General features: G+C 42.2%; 1 protein-coding gene across 2 annotated transcripts in view; it reads right to left on the bottom strand.

Moving 5' to 3' along the window:
* Positions 1-8,930: 8,930 nt before the first annotated feature.
* The window catches only part of si:dkey-87k14.1 (leucine-rich repeat transmembrane protein FLRT2), a 57,801-nt gene continuing 48,023 nt past the window's right edge, over positions 8,931-18,708 (bottom strand). For both annotated transcript variants that reach the window (XM_035743376.2, XM_035743375.2), the window contains one exon: positions 8,931-13,342. In XM_035743376.2, coding sequence (XP_035599269.1) covers positions 10,714-12,759 — 2,046 coding nt within the window. In that variant the 5' untranslated portion in view covers positions 12,760-13,342 and the 3' untranslated portion in view covers positions 8,931-10,713. The remainder of the gene's footprint in view (positions 13,343-18,708) is intronic.

Here is an 18,708-nt window from a genome sequence, read left to right on the forward strand (position 1 = left end):
AAATAACAACAACAACATTAAACAACCACAAACACAAACAGGTACCCCAAAGAACCAAATAACCACAAACAGGTACCCCAAATAACCACAAACACGTACCCCAAACCACCACAAACAATCACAAACAACCACAAACAACCACAAACAGGTACCCCAAATAACCCCAAACAAGTGGTACAGGTGCTCTAATGCCATGTACCTGAGGGATAATTTGTCACTAGCTCTGGTCCAGGGCATAGCTAGTAGCTAGCTATCTCTGGTCCAGGGTATAGCTAGTGACTCTGGGCCACACTAGCTCTGGTCCAGGGTGTAGCTTGTCGCTGGCTAGGTCTGGTCCACATTAACTTTGGTCTCGCTCTTGTCTGCACCAGTGTTGGGATTAGTTACTTGGGAAAGTAATACATTACATATTACTCTATCATTAACAAAATTAAGGCATTACTTTACTATATTACTTTGTGTGGAAAGTAATGTGTTATATTGCTAGTTAAATTACCTTCAATAAAAAAATACATTAATCTATTTTTCACTGTGGGAAGGAGCAAGGCTAGCCGCGTGTGTTCTTAAAAAGATAGGCTACTTACTAACTCAGGTTTCATCACTAGTTTCTCCTTTTATCTGTGGCAATGCTTTCCTGTGCTAGACGACAAGTGCTGCGGCTATATACAGTATGTGCTGCTTAATTAGCCATAATATACTGTGAGCCATACATCTGTACAGACCTTTTCATATAAAATCGTTATTTTGAGCTGCCAGTTCTGGTTATAAACCGCAGGTACACGGACCTATAGAGATGTATAGAGGTAAAGTAAATCTCAGTAAGACTAAAATAATGGTGTTCCAAAAAAGGTCCAGTTGCCAGGACCACAAATAGAAAAACCATCTAGACACCATTGCCCTAGAGCACACAAAAAACTATACATACCTTGGCCTAAACATTAGTGCCATAGATAATTCCACAAAGCTGCGAACGATCTGTGAGACAAGGCAAGAAAGGCATTCTATGCCATTAAAAGGAACATAAAATTCAACATACCAATTAGGATCTGGCTAAAAATACTTGAATCAGTCACAGAGCCCATTGCCCTCTATGGTTGTGAGGTCTGGGGTCCACTCACCAACCAAGATTTCACAAAATGGGACAAACACCAAATTCAGACTTCTGCAAAAATATCCTCTGTGTACATCGTAGAACACCAAAAAATGCATGCAGAGCAGAATTAGGCCGATACCCGCTAATTATCAAAATCCAGAAAAGAGCCAATTCCTTCCATAACAAAGCCATCACCTACAGAGAGATGAACCTGGAGAAGAGTCCCCTAAGCAAGCTGGTCCTGGGGCTCTGTTCACAAACACAAACACATCCCACAGAGCAGCACAATTAGACCCAAGCAAATCATGAGAAAACTAAAAGATAATTACTTGACACATAGGAAAGAATTAACAAAAAAAACAGAGCAAACTAGAATGCTATTATGAAAATTGGAATGGGTCTAGGGTTTCTGGGATAATGGTGGTGATGTGAGCCACTACCAACCTTTCAAAGCGCTTTGTGTCTACGAACGTGAGTACTACTGGTCTGTAGTCATTTAGGCAGGTTGCCTTTGTGTTCTTGGGCACAGGGACTATGGTAGTCTGCTTGAAACATGTTGGTATTACAGACTCATTCAGGGACATATTGAAAATGTCAGTGAAAACACCTGCCAGTTGGTCAGCACCTGCCCAGAGCACACATCCTGGTAATCCATTTGGTCCCGCAGCCTTGTGTATGTTGACCTGTTTAAAGGTCTTACTCACATCGGCTACACAGCTGATGCTCTCATGCATGCTTCAGTGTTGCTTGCCTCGAAGCGAGCATAGAAATGATTTAGCTCATCTGGTAGGCTCGTGTCACTGGGCAGCTCGCGGCTGTGCTTCCCTTAGTCTGAAATAGTTTGCAAGCCCTGCCACATAAGACGAGCGTCGGAGGCGGTGTAGTATGATTCAATCTTAGCCCTATATATTGACGCTTTGCCTGTTTGATGGTTTGGCGCAGGGCATAGCGGGATTTCTTGTAAGCTTCCGGGTTTGAGTCCTTCACCTTCAAAGCGGAAGCTCTACCCTTTAGCTCAGTGCGAATGTTGCCTGTAATCCATGGCTTCTGGTTGGGGTATGTACGTACAGTCACTTTGGGGATGACGTCCTTAATGCACTTATTGATAAAGCCAGTGACTGATGTGGTGTACTCCTCAATGCCACCATAAGAATCCCAGAAAATGTTCCAGTCTGTGATAGCAAAACAGTCCTATAGTTTAGCATTTGCTTCATCTGACCACTTTTTCACCACTGAGTCACTGGTGTTTCCTGCCTTAATTTCTGCTTGTGAGCAGGAATCAGGAGGATAGAGTTGTGGTCGGATTTACCAAATGGAGGGCGAGGGAGAGCTTTGTACGCGTCTCTGTGTGTGGAGTACAGGTGATCTAGATTTTTTTTCCCTCTGATTGCACATTTAACATGTTGATAGAAATTTGGTAGAACTGATTTCAGTTTCCCTGCATTAACGGCCAGTAGGAGCGCCGCCTCTGCGTGAGTGGTTTCCTGTTTGCTTATTTCCTTATACAGTTGACTGAGTGCAGTCTTAAGGCCAGCATCTGTCTGTGGTGGTAAATAAACGTGATCATGATCGTACCTCGTCTAATTTATTGTCCAATGATTGCATGTTAGCGAGTAATATTGACGGTAACGGCAGCTTTCCCACTCGCCTTCTCCGGGTCCTGACAAGGTATCTGACTCTTTGTTCTCTGTACCTGCGTTGCTTCCTCTTGCAAATAACGGGGATGTCGGCCCTGTGGGGTGTTTGGAAAATGTACTGTGCGTCCTCCTTGTTGTAGAAAAAATATTTGTCTAATCTAAGGTGAGTGATCACTGTCCTGATATCCAGAAGCTCTTTTTTGCCGTAAGATGCAGTTGGAGAAACATTATGTACAAAATAAGTTACAAATAATGCGAAAACCACCACATAATACACAATTGGTTGCGCGCCCCTAACACTGCTGCCATTTCTTCCGGCGCCATATTAATGTTTGGGGTACTTTTGGGTTCTTTTGGGTTCCTATTTGGGGTTGTTTCATTTTCTATTAGGGGATGTTTGCTGTTGTTTGGGGTGGTTTGTGGTTGCTTGGGTTTGTTTGGGATACCTGTTTGGTGCTTGGTGTTGTTTGAGGTACCTGTTTGCGGTGATTAGTATGATCCACTGATAATGCTATTGACTATTTACATCACTATTCCCTTGATACCATACCTTGAATAAATCATTAGTGGATATACTGCATCTTCATGCAACATCGTTTTATAATGTTATATCAGTGCCAATCATATTTTATATCCACATGTCTGTCTGAGTGCTATTCTATGACTGTAATAATGTAGGTGGTGTATTATTTATGTGGCTAGCGGCTTTTAACCCAGTTAGAATGCAATCAGCAGGATTATTGACGATTGTAGGGAGGCATGAGACACTTCAATTCCCAGTGTCAATAACGTAAGTAGCAGGGATCTCCAAGAGCGGGCGAACATGTTCATTAAGGCGTTAAAGATGCCTCGGCAGCCATTATGCCTGGCTGCGTCCCAAATAGCACCTCATTCCCTACATAGTGTACTACTTTTGACCAGAGCTCTATGGGCCCTGGTCAAAAGAAATGCACTGTAGAGGGAATAGGGTGCCATTTGGGACGCAGGCCCTGACTGAGATGGGTAGAGTAGGAAATCATAGCAGCTTCCCTCCAATCCACTTACCCAGCGAGCGGAGAAATGCCAGATAATAATGTAATGAATCAGAAAATATGCAATTCTGTTACATCTATCAGGCCACTCTGTCTATATGTGGGAGGGTGCAATGGCTAATTCACATTAGATTGGAGAATCAATCTACACACCACAGCAATTCATCCCGCTGTTGTCGCTTTCCAGTGGCCAACATATATTCATGTTTAACATTTAGGGTCAGATCCATCATGAGGTGTTTAGATATCACAGGGCCAGGTGGAGGAGTCTCTCTCTCTCTATTCTCTCTCTATCTCTCTCATACTCATGGTTGTTCTAGCTGAAAAGGAGCTATCAAAAGACAACGATACACACTAAGGGTTCTTGGAGTAATCATGGTTCCACATAGAACCATCAACCTCACCAACAAAATATTGATGAATCAACCATATCTTCCTAGTGTGTATACATATAGAGTTTAGCATCCTCCATGTTGGCACCAACCATCCCATAACGATAACATTCTAATTTGCATTCTAACTAGAATGTGTTGAGGAACTTTCTTTGCCAAGATGCCTGTCATTAAAATTCTGAATCTAAACTGAGTTGTACTTGTATACTGTAGCTTGTTTATCTGTGGCTCTGGTTCTATCCAGTCTGATTTTGTGTTTCAATCCAAGTCTCTCAGCACGTTCAGTACAGTTTGGTGATCAATAGTAGCACAATGACACCAAATTAATCCATTCACAGTCATGGAAAGGCTAAAGAATGCCATGATACCTGTATTGAGATGAACACATTACGTTCCTTTCTAAGAAACACATATGATGCTATTTCACTCAAGAATAAAGAGCAGATGTAAAGTTTCATTAATAAATTGGTTTGAAATCCTCTTTATGTTTTGAAACCGGCAATAATGGTAGCGATAGTGAAGGGTGGCAGCCAATGTTATGAGCAATGTATCCTCTATTCCTGTAAGTTATAGGACACATTCTCCCAGCCAGACATCCTATAACTATTCTCTAGAAGGGGACATGTCAATGTCAAGTGAGCCTATCTCAGCCAACAATGTCTCTAATACTCTCAAATAGATTTTCATTGAATGGGTTAAAAAGCTGTCAATTTCATGTTGCTTTGATCTGTGAATATTCTCCATATTTTATCTCAGTGGATAGTTGCATTTCAGCTAGACCAGACATGTCCTTGATTATGATAATTGTCTGAGCATGTTTTTGATAGTCTCACATGATTATTGACAGAAAATAACAGTCCTGTGGTGCTTGTAAAGTAAAGAAACTCACATTTTCATCTCCCAGGGAAACCATCTGTTGGTCAAGAAAGCCCCGTTACTCCATAATATCTATATTTTAGCACTTAATCAATTCTAGTAGATGCAATGACAACCCAAGACAACATTAAACACAGATTTGATATTTTCAGCTCATGTTTGCACCTTCTTATTTTCTCAGAACAGAAGAGGCAGTCTATCTCAGGCCAAACCATTAGGGCTGGGCACCATTTTTCATAATCCAGTGGAACCCCTCAGATCAATACTCTCCTGTGTGTGTGTGTGTGTGTGTGTGTGTGTGTGTGTGTGTGTGTGTGTGTGTGTGTGTGTGTGTGCGCGTGTGCGTGTGCGTGTGTGTGTGTGTGTGTGCATGCCAGGGTGTGAGGAAGAGAGCGTGTGTATGGGTGAGTCTGCCTGTGTGTGAGGGGAAAGAGTGTGTTTGTGTGTGTGTGTGTGCTGGGGTGTGAGGAAGAGAGTGTGTACGTGTGTGGGAGTGTGTGAGAGAGTATGTGGGGGAAGTAGATTGTGTGTGTGTGTGTGTGTGTGTGTGTTTACTTGATAATTATACCTCTGGCGAGTTGGGAGACCATCATTCAGGGGTCCCTTACTCAATAGAAAGTGCACACAGTGGAAGTGTGTGCACAAGTCAGTGTGTGTGCCTGTGTCTGTGTGTTTAATTGAATGGAAGCTGACCATGGTAATGACCATGAAGCATGGAGCCCAAATGTTCCTGGAAGCTTGGGACCAATATATCCAGCAACTGCAGCAGGGCATTAAACACTGAGTTCAGGGGTAGTCCACTGCTATTGTTTTCTTCTTGATAAGTGCGGTGAAATATGTTGTTATACGGTGCCAATGGCGACGCAGCTTCAGACACCTCAGTCATTTTGAAATCTCTGCAGTGATTTGCACACTAAGGAGGTACATCTCTTCAACTGAACAGACCCTCTTCTAAGGGAATTTATCGCAATGTATGTTCAATCAATCCTGTCTTCCTCCACCATCCCTTTGTATCTTCTCTTTACCAATCGTGAGGAAAGCACTGTCAATGCACTGTCAACTATGTTGTCTCACCGGGCAGTGACAACCAATGACATGATCACTTAAAATATAGAGTCGACAGGCTACAGAGTCCAAGATTAAACATCAATGTGCTATTCCAATGTGCTAGTATTCACCTGTATTTTAGATATTTGTTCTGTGGTTGTGGTAATAGAAATACAGAAATATAGATAATATAGCACATTGGTATACAATATACAACCAACGAAACAGAGAAGTATTGTACTCATACCAAGTAAAATGATACGATTGCGATCTAGATTATTTTCATGAAAACAGTAGTCCACTTGTCCTCGTCAATCTGTCGTGTGACTAACAAACAGAAAATGCATCTCAAAACTTAAAGCAATGGTCCTTAAAAACACTCCCTCTAAGCTTACTCTGTAAGCATAGCAAACATGATTGCATGCGCTGTGATTTTTTAAAAAGAATACAGTGGATCAATTATAATTATACCATGGATATGGAGAATATAGAACCTCATATAAAACCTCAACTGATAGTTGCTCCCAGGCATTTATGACTGAAGAATGAGGACCATGCAGCACAGCCACTGCATGCACTGTCTGAGCTTCTGTTGTTCCAGAAACTAAGTCCTTCACATGATAACTTTTCAGACCATAAACAAACCTAAACAAGCAATACCGGGGATTAATGAGGGGGTACACTTTTGGGGGTTTCTTGCATTGGAATTACATTGAATTATGCTTATATCACACAATAAACAACGTTAAATGCAGAGACTCCGAGACCATTGATTGAGTGCTTTGAAAGTGAACGTTTTGGAGTGAAATCTGTCGCCTATCGCCGTTGCGCTGTATCACTACAATGGACAGCACCCTACATACTAGAGAAAGGCTGTTTTGGTATTGAATATAGGCTACAAAACAGATAGGGTAATTCCCCTTTTACAAACAGCCTATGTGAATGCAGCCATACACACGGCTGTTTTACCAAAATAACGGCAACTAAAATGCTGAAAGTAGCAGCCTAGTTATTCATGCACGCAAACAAAAATACTGAATAGCAGTTTAGCGTAGAATACCGACACAACTGCAAACGTGAACAGAACAAAACAGTGGTACCAAGTAGTAGGCCTAGTAAACAAAATATAATACTGATAAAGGCATGACATAATCTATATTTAGGCTAGTTACATTAACAGTAAACAAACACAACAAATAAAAGGCGAATGTAGATCCAAATAACCTAAACATGGCCTACAGCCTACTACAGTGAGATGCAGCTATGCACAGCTGTCTCGCCAAATAAATTGGCTTATAGGCACGCTTCAAACTCTAGGACAATTTACTACTATTCTAATGAAAATAATTGAGATTGCAAATGGATCATGTTACTTGGTATGAGTAAAACACTTGTCTGTTTAGTTGGTTGTATATCATTTAAATAGCATTCCAATGTCATATACTTTATATATTTCTGTATTTCTACTACCATAACCACAGAACAAATATCTAAAATACAAGTAAATACTAGCACATTGGAATAGCACATTGAAGTTTAATCTTGGAATTTGTAGCCAATCGACTGTGTATTTTAAGTGATCATGTCCTTGGTTGTCCATGGTCAACCCTGAACAATTACAGTAACTGTGCTGGCCAGGCAACTAATAGTCAGGCCACTGTAAAACTGACATCCTGATTCTCTCATAACCAGAGGGTCACTGCAGGGTGGGACATCACACGGGTGACACTGATGTTGCATCCCAACTAACAGCCTATTTCCTATATAACGCACTACTGTAGGACACTGGTCAACAGTATGTACTATGTAGGAAATAGGGTGCCTTTTTGGATACAAACACTGTCTTAGTACCAGAAGGTCACTGCACGGTGAGACAGAACATAGTTGACAGTGCGTTGACACTTCCCTCACAATTCACACTGGGCCCGTGGCAGACCTGGACAAAGTACCACACATATAGTATGAGTACAATACCTTCAAATCTATCCTCAATATGAAAGTATCTCACTCACAGACACTGATCTCCCCAGAGAGGGAGCATTTATTTATTTACTTTTATAGATGACCACACAACTGAAGGAGACGGAAGTATGAATTTCAAGGCTGATTACTGTCTCCACCGGCACACCAGGAACATAGGTTAGAGATCATTTAGATAGGTATACTGTTTATACACCTAATTCATTCCTCTGCTCTCAAGAGGAATCACGGGAGAATATGTGTGTACACACACACTACAGTATACTGTGTACACATGTAAAGGACGTCATGCTGATTGCTTAGCGAGTACCAATTCTTCCAGATTGAGCCCATACCTGACGCAAACTCAGGACCTCTGCCTTGCTAACACACATGACCGCCCTCCTGAAGCATTTTACCAGTCGGCGCCTCGTGAAAAGCTAGCTATTCGCTGGCGCAAGAAGTGACACTTCAGGCTGAGGAGTACATTTCACACATCCCCATGTGCGACACACACAAAGACTCACAGCTCAAGACTAATGAGGAAAACAGCCGAGCCATGACCTGGATCGGTACCGGATCGTGTAATTGCAGCCATCAGTAGAAAAGGTGGCAGAGAGCCAAAGTAGACTACAAGTCTGTCTGATCTTCAGTGCGGGCAGAGTTTGGCTAAAGTATAAATGACCTTCCACTAGACGAGAGACTCGTTAAAAAATAGATGCTAGAATAGAAGCTTCATGAAATGGAATGTCAGAGGTTGACAAAATGTCTGAGGATGAGGGATGCAACTTACTACAGTAATCTATATCATTTTGGAATGTTAGAGATATAAAAGCCTTCCCTCAATGTTCCACATTCCCTAGACAAGCTATTTGATATGGGACACAATACATTTTGTGACAAACAAATTGCAGTATCATCATCTCAGAATTTGTTCTCAAGGGTACCATTCAGTGTTTGACTTTCTTTTTTTTAACATTTATTCTCCAGCCTTCACGTGTCCCTTCCAAATTAGGGCCCGACTTTTGTGAGAGCTGAGGACACATTTTGGTAGAAAAATAACTCAAAGCATCGATGATATAGACTCTCTACATAATTTCCCAGAGAAGACCGTAGCATCACAGATAAAACATTTCTTAAGTGATAAAGAGATGCGATAAGACTGATAAAGCAACAAGATACAAATAAATAATCAAATACGAGGCAATCAATTTTTTTCCAACAACAATTCAATGTCAATTGAATGTATTTACATTACACTTTTGTGCAAAAAACACATGGATTCAAAAGACCTTACATTATGAGCTGATCATTTCAAGGCACATATAATATATTACCATAACATATTTGTTTTGCTGAACATAAACTCAAATAGTTGCTTCTTATCCAACTATCTTGACAGATGTGCTTGTTGATCTTTCATTCTCAACTATACGACGTACAGCTTCCTTATGCTTTAATTATGCTTTAATTTTCTTTTTTTTGGAAAGCATAAGATACAAACTTATGATATGTGCATGATTTGCTGAGTCAAGCTGTTTAAAGCTGTTTTTTAAACAGCTTGGGAAACAATCAAAAAGGTTCAACAAACTCCATAACTACAGTAGCCTACTACCATTTCATGAACAGTATTTCCAAGTTGTGGTGAATGACCACTGGCCAACAACATAACCGCGTGTTGTTACTGAAATAAGTACTTGAATCAGACACCGCATGTATCAAGGATCTCAGAATAGGAGTGCTGATCTAGGATCAGTGTAGCCAATTTTGTATAAGATGACAGAGGGGGACGTGATCCTAGATCAGCACATCTAATCTGAGACACTTTATGTCTACCAGCCCTGGAATCCATGCAGCCATTTGACCAACACTTCTCAAAACTGTGTTCATAGAAATGTGTCTTTGTTATGTAGATGAGATGATGAAAGAGAGACACTCACTGCAGTATTACTTACATAGGCAGAACTACTATTCAGTACTCAGCAATGTCCAAGCAAATAAAAAGATCAAGAATCATGAATGAATCATTGACAATAATGAAAAATTCTGCCCTCTTGTGGTGCATTTGAATGAACAGATTCTCTCCCTCTTTCCCTTTCTCTTTCCCTTCACCTTCCTATACTCTCTCTTATTCTCTCTCAAATCCTTACTGTGAGAAAATATGTATCCCCAAAGCTCATTTCCTGAATGGTTGGTTCTCTCTGTCACATTGAGTTGCCACATCAAGTCTATGACATAAACCCTTTTTGTTTTAATTTCCATTGCCAAAACATGGGATGTTGCTATATCTGTTATGGACATTGTGCATGTTAGACTCATTACTGGCTAGGCTATTTTTATAGGAATGAGTAGACCGTCTGACTATCATATGACTTCCACATGGCCCAATCTTTATGGAGCTCAAAATATAAGATGATGAGAGAAAGCTCTGATTGTAAAGAACTGTCTGCACAGAACCGAGTTACACAACTTTGAGAAATAAATAACTTATAAATCAATTAGCATTTTTTACTAAGGGAATATAAAAGTTAGCTGAATTCAACATTATAGCCCAGCCGGTGTATAAATTACATTGCAGACACAGAGGTCTTTGAAATATACTTTTCAGTGTACTGTATGCAGTTAAGTGTATTTGTTAATACAAAGGGGGTTCTATAACACTCTGCTATGCAAAACCATCATGTACGGCAAAAGTCTGCGTCTGCTTGAACATTGTTCTTGCAGTATACTGTGCTATTGCTTCCCAGAGGGCAGTCTCTGAAGCCAATGCCCCCATTAGGGGTATAAATGGGCTGTATGCGGTAGTCTCCCTTGAGGAGCTGCTCGTTGTTCAGGGACGCTATCTGGAAGCTGGTCTCAGTCATTTCCAGTATAGAGTTATCCTTTTTGGTTCCTGCCTCGCAGTAGTCGTCTTTTCTCCTGCCCTTATTGTATTTCCACTTGGCCGAGGACGACCGACCCTTCTTGTGCATGTGCCAGCAGAATATGCTAAGGAGAAGCACCAGAACTACGATCACGGCCCCTCCGATGAGGCCAGCCAGAAGAAAGGGAGAACTGGGGTCCTGCTGGGTGGCCTGCTCCGGCCCCGGTGGCCCTGTATTATTACCTTGGCCATAGGAGACCGGCTTAGTCACAGCCTCTGAACACACTGTATCATCCTTGGGCCGGTAGTTATTGAACGCATCCAACGGGATGACACAGATCCGGTAGGTGGACTTAGGCTTGAGGTTGACCAAACGTATGCCCCGGTGCTCCCCTCCCACCATCCTCTCCCTCACTGTGTCTCCCGACAGGCTGGGACCCATCTTGGCCCAGGTGACCTTGTAGGCTGTGACAGGAAAGGAGGCCACCCAGCTGACGTGGATGGCTGAACCATTGAGTATGGTGAACTTGATCTGCAGGGTCTCCCGCTCAGGGTCCAGGGGTGGCAGGTTAGTCCTCTGTTCCCCATCTCTGGAAGGGGAGGAGGGGAGGAGAGGGGGGTTATGTGTGGGTGAGAAGGGGAGCCTGGATGGGGGAGAGAGAGACTCTGTGTCTGAGGGGTAGCCTGTGGAGGAGGGAGGGAAGCGGGTGGTGAGGCCTGGTGAGGTGGGGGGCAAGTGGGTGGGCAGCAGGGCAGCCGTGGTGCTGCGAGGGCACTGGATAAGCTCGGTGTTCAGCTCTCTGATTACCATGCCCCGGACAGTTTCGGGCTTCTGGCACATGAAGCCGCGCACGTTGAGGGAGACTGGCAGAGACTTTAACCACAGTATGACCCAGTTAATGCTGCAGTCACACAGCCAAAGGTTGTTACGAACAGTGAGCTGTCTGAGGCTGACGAGGCCATCAAAGACCCCCTCTGTCAGGGACTGCAGCTGGTTGTTGGAAATATCTAGCCTCTCCAGCTTTCTCAGCCCCGCGAAGGCCGTCACAGGGATCTCATTCATCTGATTATCCTGAAAGTTCAGCTTCACCAGAACATCCCCTGGGAGAAGCGGGGGCGGGTAGGTGAGGGAGTTCCGCGCCAGAGACAGCTCCCGTAGTGTCACCAGGTCCTGGAAGGTTCCAGGGGCCACACCCTCATCCGTCAGCAGGTTCCCGTCCAGCAGGAGGCGCTCTAACCTCGTCACATTCCTGAGCGCCTCCTCGGTGATCACTGCAATCCGGTTCTCGTCCAATCGCAACTCTTTGAGGTCCTCAGGGAGACCAATAGGGACACTGCTCAGGTGGTTCTTGGTGAGGAAGAGCATCTTGAGGCTGACGGCCTCCCTGAATGCCCCTTCTTCCACCCCAACTGTGGAGATAGAGTTATCGTCCAGGTGGAGCTCCTCCAGCCACAGCAGCTGAGCCAGCGCGGCCCTGGAGATGGTCTGGATGTTGTTCTCCTGCAGGTGCAGTACCCGTACATTCTTGGGCAGGTTGATGGGAAACTCGTCCAGCTGGTTACCATAGAGATAGACAGTCTCCACGGAGGCGACGTTGTGAAGCTCCGAGGGGAAGCCGGCATTGTTGATCTGGTTGTTGTGGAGGTAGAGGGTCTTGTAGCCCTCTCCGATCCCTAGAGGCACCGAGGTCAGGCTCCTCTCGTTGCAGTAAACAAAGGTCCTGTCACAGCGGCACTCCTCTGGGCAGCTTGAGCCAGACGCCCGGTAGAACTGCATGTGCAGGCCCAGCAGTATGGGTATCCATGGCCTGAGGAAAGAGGCCCAGTCCTTATTCCACACGCGCAATGGATGTAGCTCCATTATAAACGATAGGTCAGAACTGATGGAGCTGTCGTTAAAAGAACGACAAATGACAATCACAACAGCCAGTAGCAAAAAAGGAAAAAAAATAACAAAATAGTAAAAATCCACCCGAATAAAAAAGTTCTGTAACCAGCCGTGAATGCTTAGTTTGCTGCTCCAGCAGTAAGCAGTGGTGGAGCGGCAGCAGCAGCAGTGCTGGAGAAGGCCTCTGGTGGTAATTCCTCCGTAATTGCCTGTCCTAAGCGTCCTAACACAAGAGCAATGGTCTCATTAAGCAATGTGCCTCCTTCACCGGCCGCCATCCACACTCACTAGCTCGCTACGGGGGATGATAGCAAAGCTCATCACATTTTCACTCTTAGTCAGCCGCCGCAGTGCACTGTAAGGGCCAATTTAAAATGGTGGCTACCAGAGAGCCATGTATGGTACACTCAGGGTTATCATCGGAGAGACCCCTCCTTCTCCTTCTCTTCCTCTCTCTCTGTCTTTCACTCTCTTGTTGTTTCACTCGCTCACGTTACACACGGCTGGCCCCAGACTGATGCTGCCTCCGTTGGAATTGACATTTGGATCCAGAGGCCTATTTTCAAAGAGACAAATGGAGAAATCAGTTGGATGATCTTAGAATGCATGCTTTCCCTCTAAATTAACAGAAAGGAAGACTTCAATTTCTATCCCTCAAATACAAAGTGAAGCATTGTAAATGAGAGAGAACAGACTCAAAATGAATTGACTTATGCATCACATCTTGTGAAGCATATCTTTCAACAAAAGTTTACCAGACCTATGCTTTTCAACAATATCATGTTGACAGACTAGTGGATGGTAAATCTGATAGACACTTATTTCATATCCTTCACCAGACATGTGTTGCAGCAGTGGATGTTATATAAAACAGTGAATGTTGAATAATGCTCTTGTTGTAAAAAATAATGTAACACTTTTACATGACAGTTTCCTTACAGATGTAATTATGTCATGAAACAGCTGGCCATTGTGATCTGTAGCATAGTATTACAAATGAATCACAGGTAGAAGTGTCAATGAAAATGTCCATTTTCTAACAGCAGTGCAAGATTTTTTTTGTCAAACTTTCAATTTGGTTGTAAGCTTTCAATGAAAGTGAAAATGGTACACAATGTGAATCATTTGTAGGTTTAATCCAATTGTGGCCATATAATAATGGAACAATGGAAACATTATTGTGTGGAGTTGCGCATTTTCAGTGCTGTGAAAAGGGTATTTTCCCCCTTTCTAATTTTCTCTACTTTTGCATATTTTTGATACTGAATGTTATCAGATCTTCAACCAAAACCTGTTAGATAAAGGTAACCTGAGTGATCAAATAACACAACAATTACATACTCATTTAATTTATTTCATAAACAAATGTATGCAACACCCAATGATCCTGTGCAAAACAAAGTAATTTCCCCCTTACACTCAATAACTGGTTGTGCCACCTTTAGCTGCAATGACTCCAACCAAATACTTCCTGTAGTCGTCGATCAGTCACTCATGTCACTGTGGGGGAATTTTGGCCCACACTTGCATGCAGAACTGCTTTAACTCAGATATATTTGTTGGTTTTCAAGCATGAACTGCTCGCTTCAAGTCCTGCCACAACATCTCAATTGGGATTATGTCTGGTCTTTTGATTAGGCAATTCCTAAATGTAAAATGTGTTGTTTTTTAGCCATTTTCATGTAGACTTTATTGTATGTTTTGGATCATTGTCTGGCTGCATAACCCAGCTGCGTTTCAGCTCACAGACAGATGGCCTGACATTCTCCTGTATAATTCTCTGATACAGAGCAGTTATACTTTTGACTCATCTGTCCATAGAACAGTCTTGATGATCATCCAGGTGCTTCCAGGTTCTTTCTGGCAAATTCAGTCAACTTTTTAGACAAGATGGGTCCCATTTTGTCTGGCAAAAACCAAACACTGCATTCCACAGTAAAAACCTCATACCAATGGTCAAGAATGGTGGTGGTAGTATGATGGTTTGGAGATGCTTTGCTGCCTCAGGACCTGGACGACTTGCCTTAATAGAAGGAACATTGAATTCTGCTCTGTATCAAGGATTCTACAGGATAATGTCAGGCCATACATCTGTGAGGTGAAGCTTGAAGCACAGTTGGGTCATGCAGCAAGACAATGATCCCAATTTTTATTTATTTTGTATCTTTATTTAACTAGGCAAGTCAGGTAAGAACAAATTCTTATGTTCAATGACGGCCTAGGAACAGTGGGTTAACTGCCTTGTTCAGGGGCAGAACGACAGATTATTATTTTAAAAAATGTATTATAATTATTAATTCATTAATATATATTTTTAACTTTGTAAGCTTTGGGATTTGATCTTGCAACCTTTCGGTTACAATGCTCTAACCACTAGGCTACCTGTCGCCCCAAAACAAATAATCAAGTCTACATAAAAATGGTTAAAAAGCAACACATTTTAAGATTTGGCATGGCCTAGTCAAAGTCCAGACCTAATCCCAATTGAGATTTTGTGGCAGGCCTGGAAATGAAATCAAAATTCTTCCACAGCGATGTGCGAGAATAAATAACAACTACAGCGAGCATTTGGGGTGGCAGGTAGCCTAGAGTTTAGAGCATTGGGCCAGTAACCAAAAGGTTGCTGGATCAAATCCCTGAGCTGATATGGTAAAAATCTGTCGTTTTGCCTCTGAACAAGGCAGTTAATCCACTTTTCCCTGGTAGGCTGTCATTGTAAGTAGGAATTTGATCTTAATTGGCTTGCCTAGTCAAATAAAGCTTTAAACAATGGTTGTAGTCATTGGAGCTAAAGGTGGTACAATACATTATTGAGTGTAAGGGGGCAATACATTTTTCACACAGGGTGTTAATTAAATAAATAAGTATACTTTTTGGGGGGTTATTTATAAACTCAGGTTCCCTTTATCTAATATTAGGTTTTGATTGAAGATCTAATAACATTCAGTATAAACAGGGTTGGCTAGGTTACTTTCTAAATGTAATCCATTACAGTTACTAGTTACCTGTCCACATTTTTTATCAGTAAAAATTCCAGAAAATTATGTCATGGCTTTAGAAGATTCTGATAGGCTAATTGACATCATTTGAGGTGTACCTGTGGATGTATTTCAAGATCTACCTTCAAACTCAGTACCTCGTTGCTTGACATCAAGGGAAAATCTAAAGAAACCAGCCAAGACCTCAGAAACAAAATTGTAGATCTCCACAAGTCTGGTTCATCCTTGGTTGCAATTTACAAACGCCTGAAGGTACCATGTTCATCTGTACAAACAATAGTACGCAAGTATAAACACCCTGGGACCACGCAGCCGTCATACCGCTCAGGAAGAAGACGCGTTATGTCTCCTATCAAATGATGTCAATTAGCCTATCAGAAATCTTCTAAAGCCATGACATCATTTTCTGGAATTTTCCAAGCTGTTTAAAGGCAGAGTCAACTTAGTGTATGTAAACTTCTGACCCACTGGATTGGTGATACAGTGAATTAAAAGTGAAATAACCTGTCTGTAAACAGTTGTTGGAAAAATGACTTGTGTCATTCACAAAGTAGTAACTAACTTGCCCAAACTATAGTTTGTTAACAAGAAATTTGTGGAGTAGTTGAAAAACTAGTTTTAATGCCTCCAACCTAAGTGTTTGTAAACTTCCAACTTCAACTGTATGTACAATACTAGTAAAAAATGTTGCATCACACCACTCATTCAAGGGTTTTTCTTTATTTTTACTATTTTCTACATTGTAGAATAATAGTGAAGACATCAAAACTATGAAATAACTCAATGTAGAACCAAAAAAGTGTTAAACATTTGTTTTGTATATGCAGTGGGGCAAAAAAGTATTTAGTCAGCCACCAATTGTGCAAGTTCTCCCACTTAAAAAGAGGAGAGAGGCCTGTAATTTTCATCATAGGTACACTTCAACTATGACAGATGAAATGAGAAGAAAAAAATCCAGAAAATCACATTGTAGGATTTTTAATGAATTTATTTGCAAATTATGGTGGAAAATAAGTAATTGGTCACCTACAAACAAGCAAGATTTCTGGCTCTCACAGACCTGTAACTTCTTGTTAAAGAGGCCCCTCTGTCCTCCACTCATTACCTGTATTAATGGCACCTGTTTGAACTCGTTATCAGTATAAAAGAGACCTGTCCACAACCTCAAACAGTCACACTCCAAACTCCACTACGGCCAAGATCAAAGAGCTGTCAAAGGAAAGCAGAAAAAAATTGTAGACCTGCACCAGGCTGCGAAGACTGAATCTGCAATAGGTAAGCAGCTTGGTTTGAAGAAATCAACTGTGGGAGCAATTATTAGGAAATGGAAGACATACAAGACCACTGATAATCTCCCTTGATCTGGGGCTCCACGCAAGATCTCACCCCGTGGGGTCAAAATGATCACAAGAACGGTGAGCAAAAATCCCAGAACCACACGGGGGGACCTAGTGAATGACCTGCAGAGAGCTGGGACCAAAGTAACAAAGCCTGCCGCCAGGGACTCAAATCCTGCAGTGCCAGACATGTCCCCCTGCTTAAGCCAGTACATGTCCAGGCCCGTCTGAAGTTTGCTAGAGAGTATTTGGATGATCCAGAAGAAGATTGGGAGAATGTCATATAGATAGATGAAACCAAAATATAACTTTTTGGTAAAAACTCAACATGTCGTGTTTGAAGGACAAGGAATGCTGAGTTGCATCCAAAGAACACCATACCTAGTGAGAAGCTGGGGGTGGAAACATCATGCTTTGGGGCTGTTTTTCTGCAAAAGGACCAGGACGACTGATCCGTGTAAAAGAAAGAATGAATGGGGCCATGTATCGTGAGATTTTGAGTGAAAACCCCCTTCCACCAGCAAGGGCATTGAAGATGAAACGTGGCTGGGTCTTTCAGCATGACAATGATCCCAAACACACCGCCGGGCAACGAAGGAGTGGCTTCGTAAGAAGCATTTCAAGATCCTGGAGTGGCCTAGCCAGTCTCCAGATCTCAACCCCTTAGAAAGTCTTTGGAGGGAGTTGAATGTCCATGTTGCCTAGCAACAGCCCCAAAACATCACTGCTCTAGAGGAGATCTACATGGAGAAATGGGCCAAAAAAACATTACAGAAAACATTTGACTTCTATCATTGCCAACAAAGTGTATATAACAAAGTAGTGAGAAACTTTTGTAGGTGACCAAATACTTATTTTCCACCATAATTTGCAAATAAATTCATAAATCCTACAATGTGATTTTCTGTTTTTTTCTCATTTTGTCTGTCATAGTTGAAGTGTACCTATGATGAAAATTACAGGCCTCTCTCATCTTTTTAAGTGGGAGAACTTGGACAATTGGTGGCTGACTAAATACTTTTTTGTCCCACTGTATTTGAGATACTCCAAATAGCCAGCCTTTACCTTGATGAAAGCTTTGCACACGCTTGGCATTGTCTTAACAAGCTTCATCTCGAATACTTTTCAAACAGTCTTGAAGGTGTTCCCACATATGCTGAGCACATGTTCACTGCTTTTCATTCACTCTGCAGTCCAAAGCAAAACATCCCAAACAATCTCAATTGGGTTGAGGTTGGGTGAGTGTGGAGGCCAAGTCATCTGATGCAGCAGTCCATCACTCTCCTTGGTCAAATAGCCCTTACACACCCTGGAGGTGTGTTGAGTCAATGTCCTGTTGAAAAACAAATGATTGTCCGACTAAGCCCAAACCAGATGGGATGGCGTATCGCTGCAGATTGCTGTGGTAGCCATGCTGGTTACGTGTTCCTTGAATTCTAAATAAATAACGGACAGTGTCACCAGAAAAGCACGCTCAAACCATCACACCGCTGCCTCCATGCTTCACAGTGGGAACCACACATGTGGAGATCATCTGTTCATCTACTCTATGTCTCACAAAGACACAGTATTTGGATCGAAAAATC

Source organism: Oncorhynchus keta, chromosome 29 (assembly GCF_023373465.1).
Source record: "Oncorhynchus keta strain PuntledgeMale-10-30-2019 chromosome 29, Oket_V2, whole genome shotgun sequence".
Classification (NCBI taxonomy): Eukaryota; Metazoa; Chordata; class Actinopteri; order Salmoniformes; family Salmonidae; genus Oncorhynchus; species Oncorhynchus keta.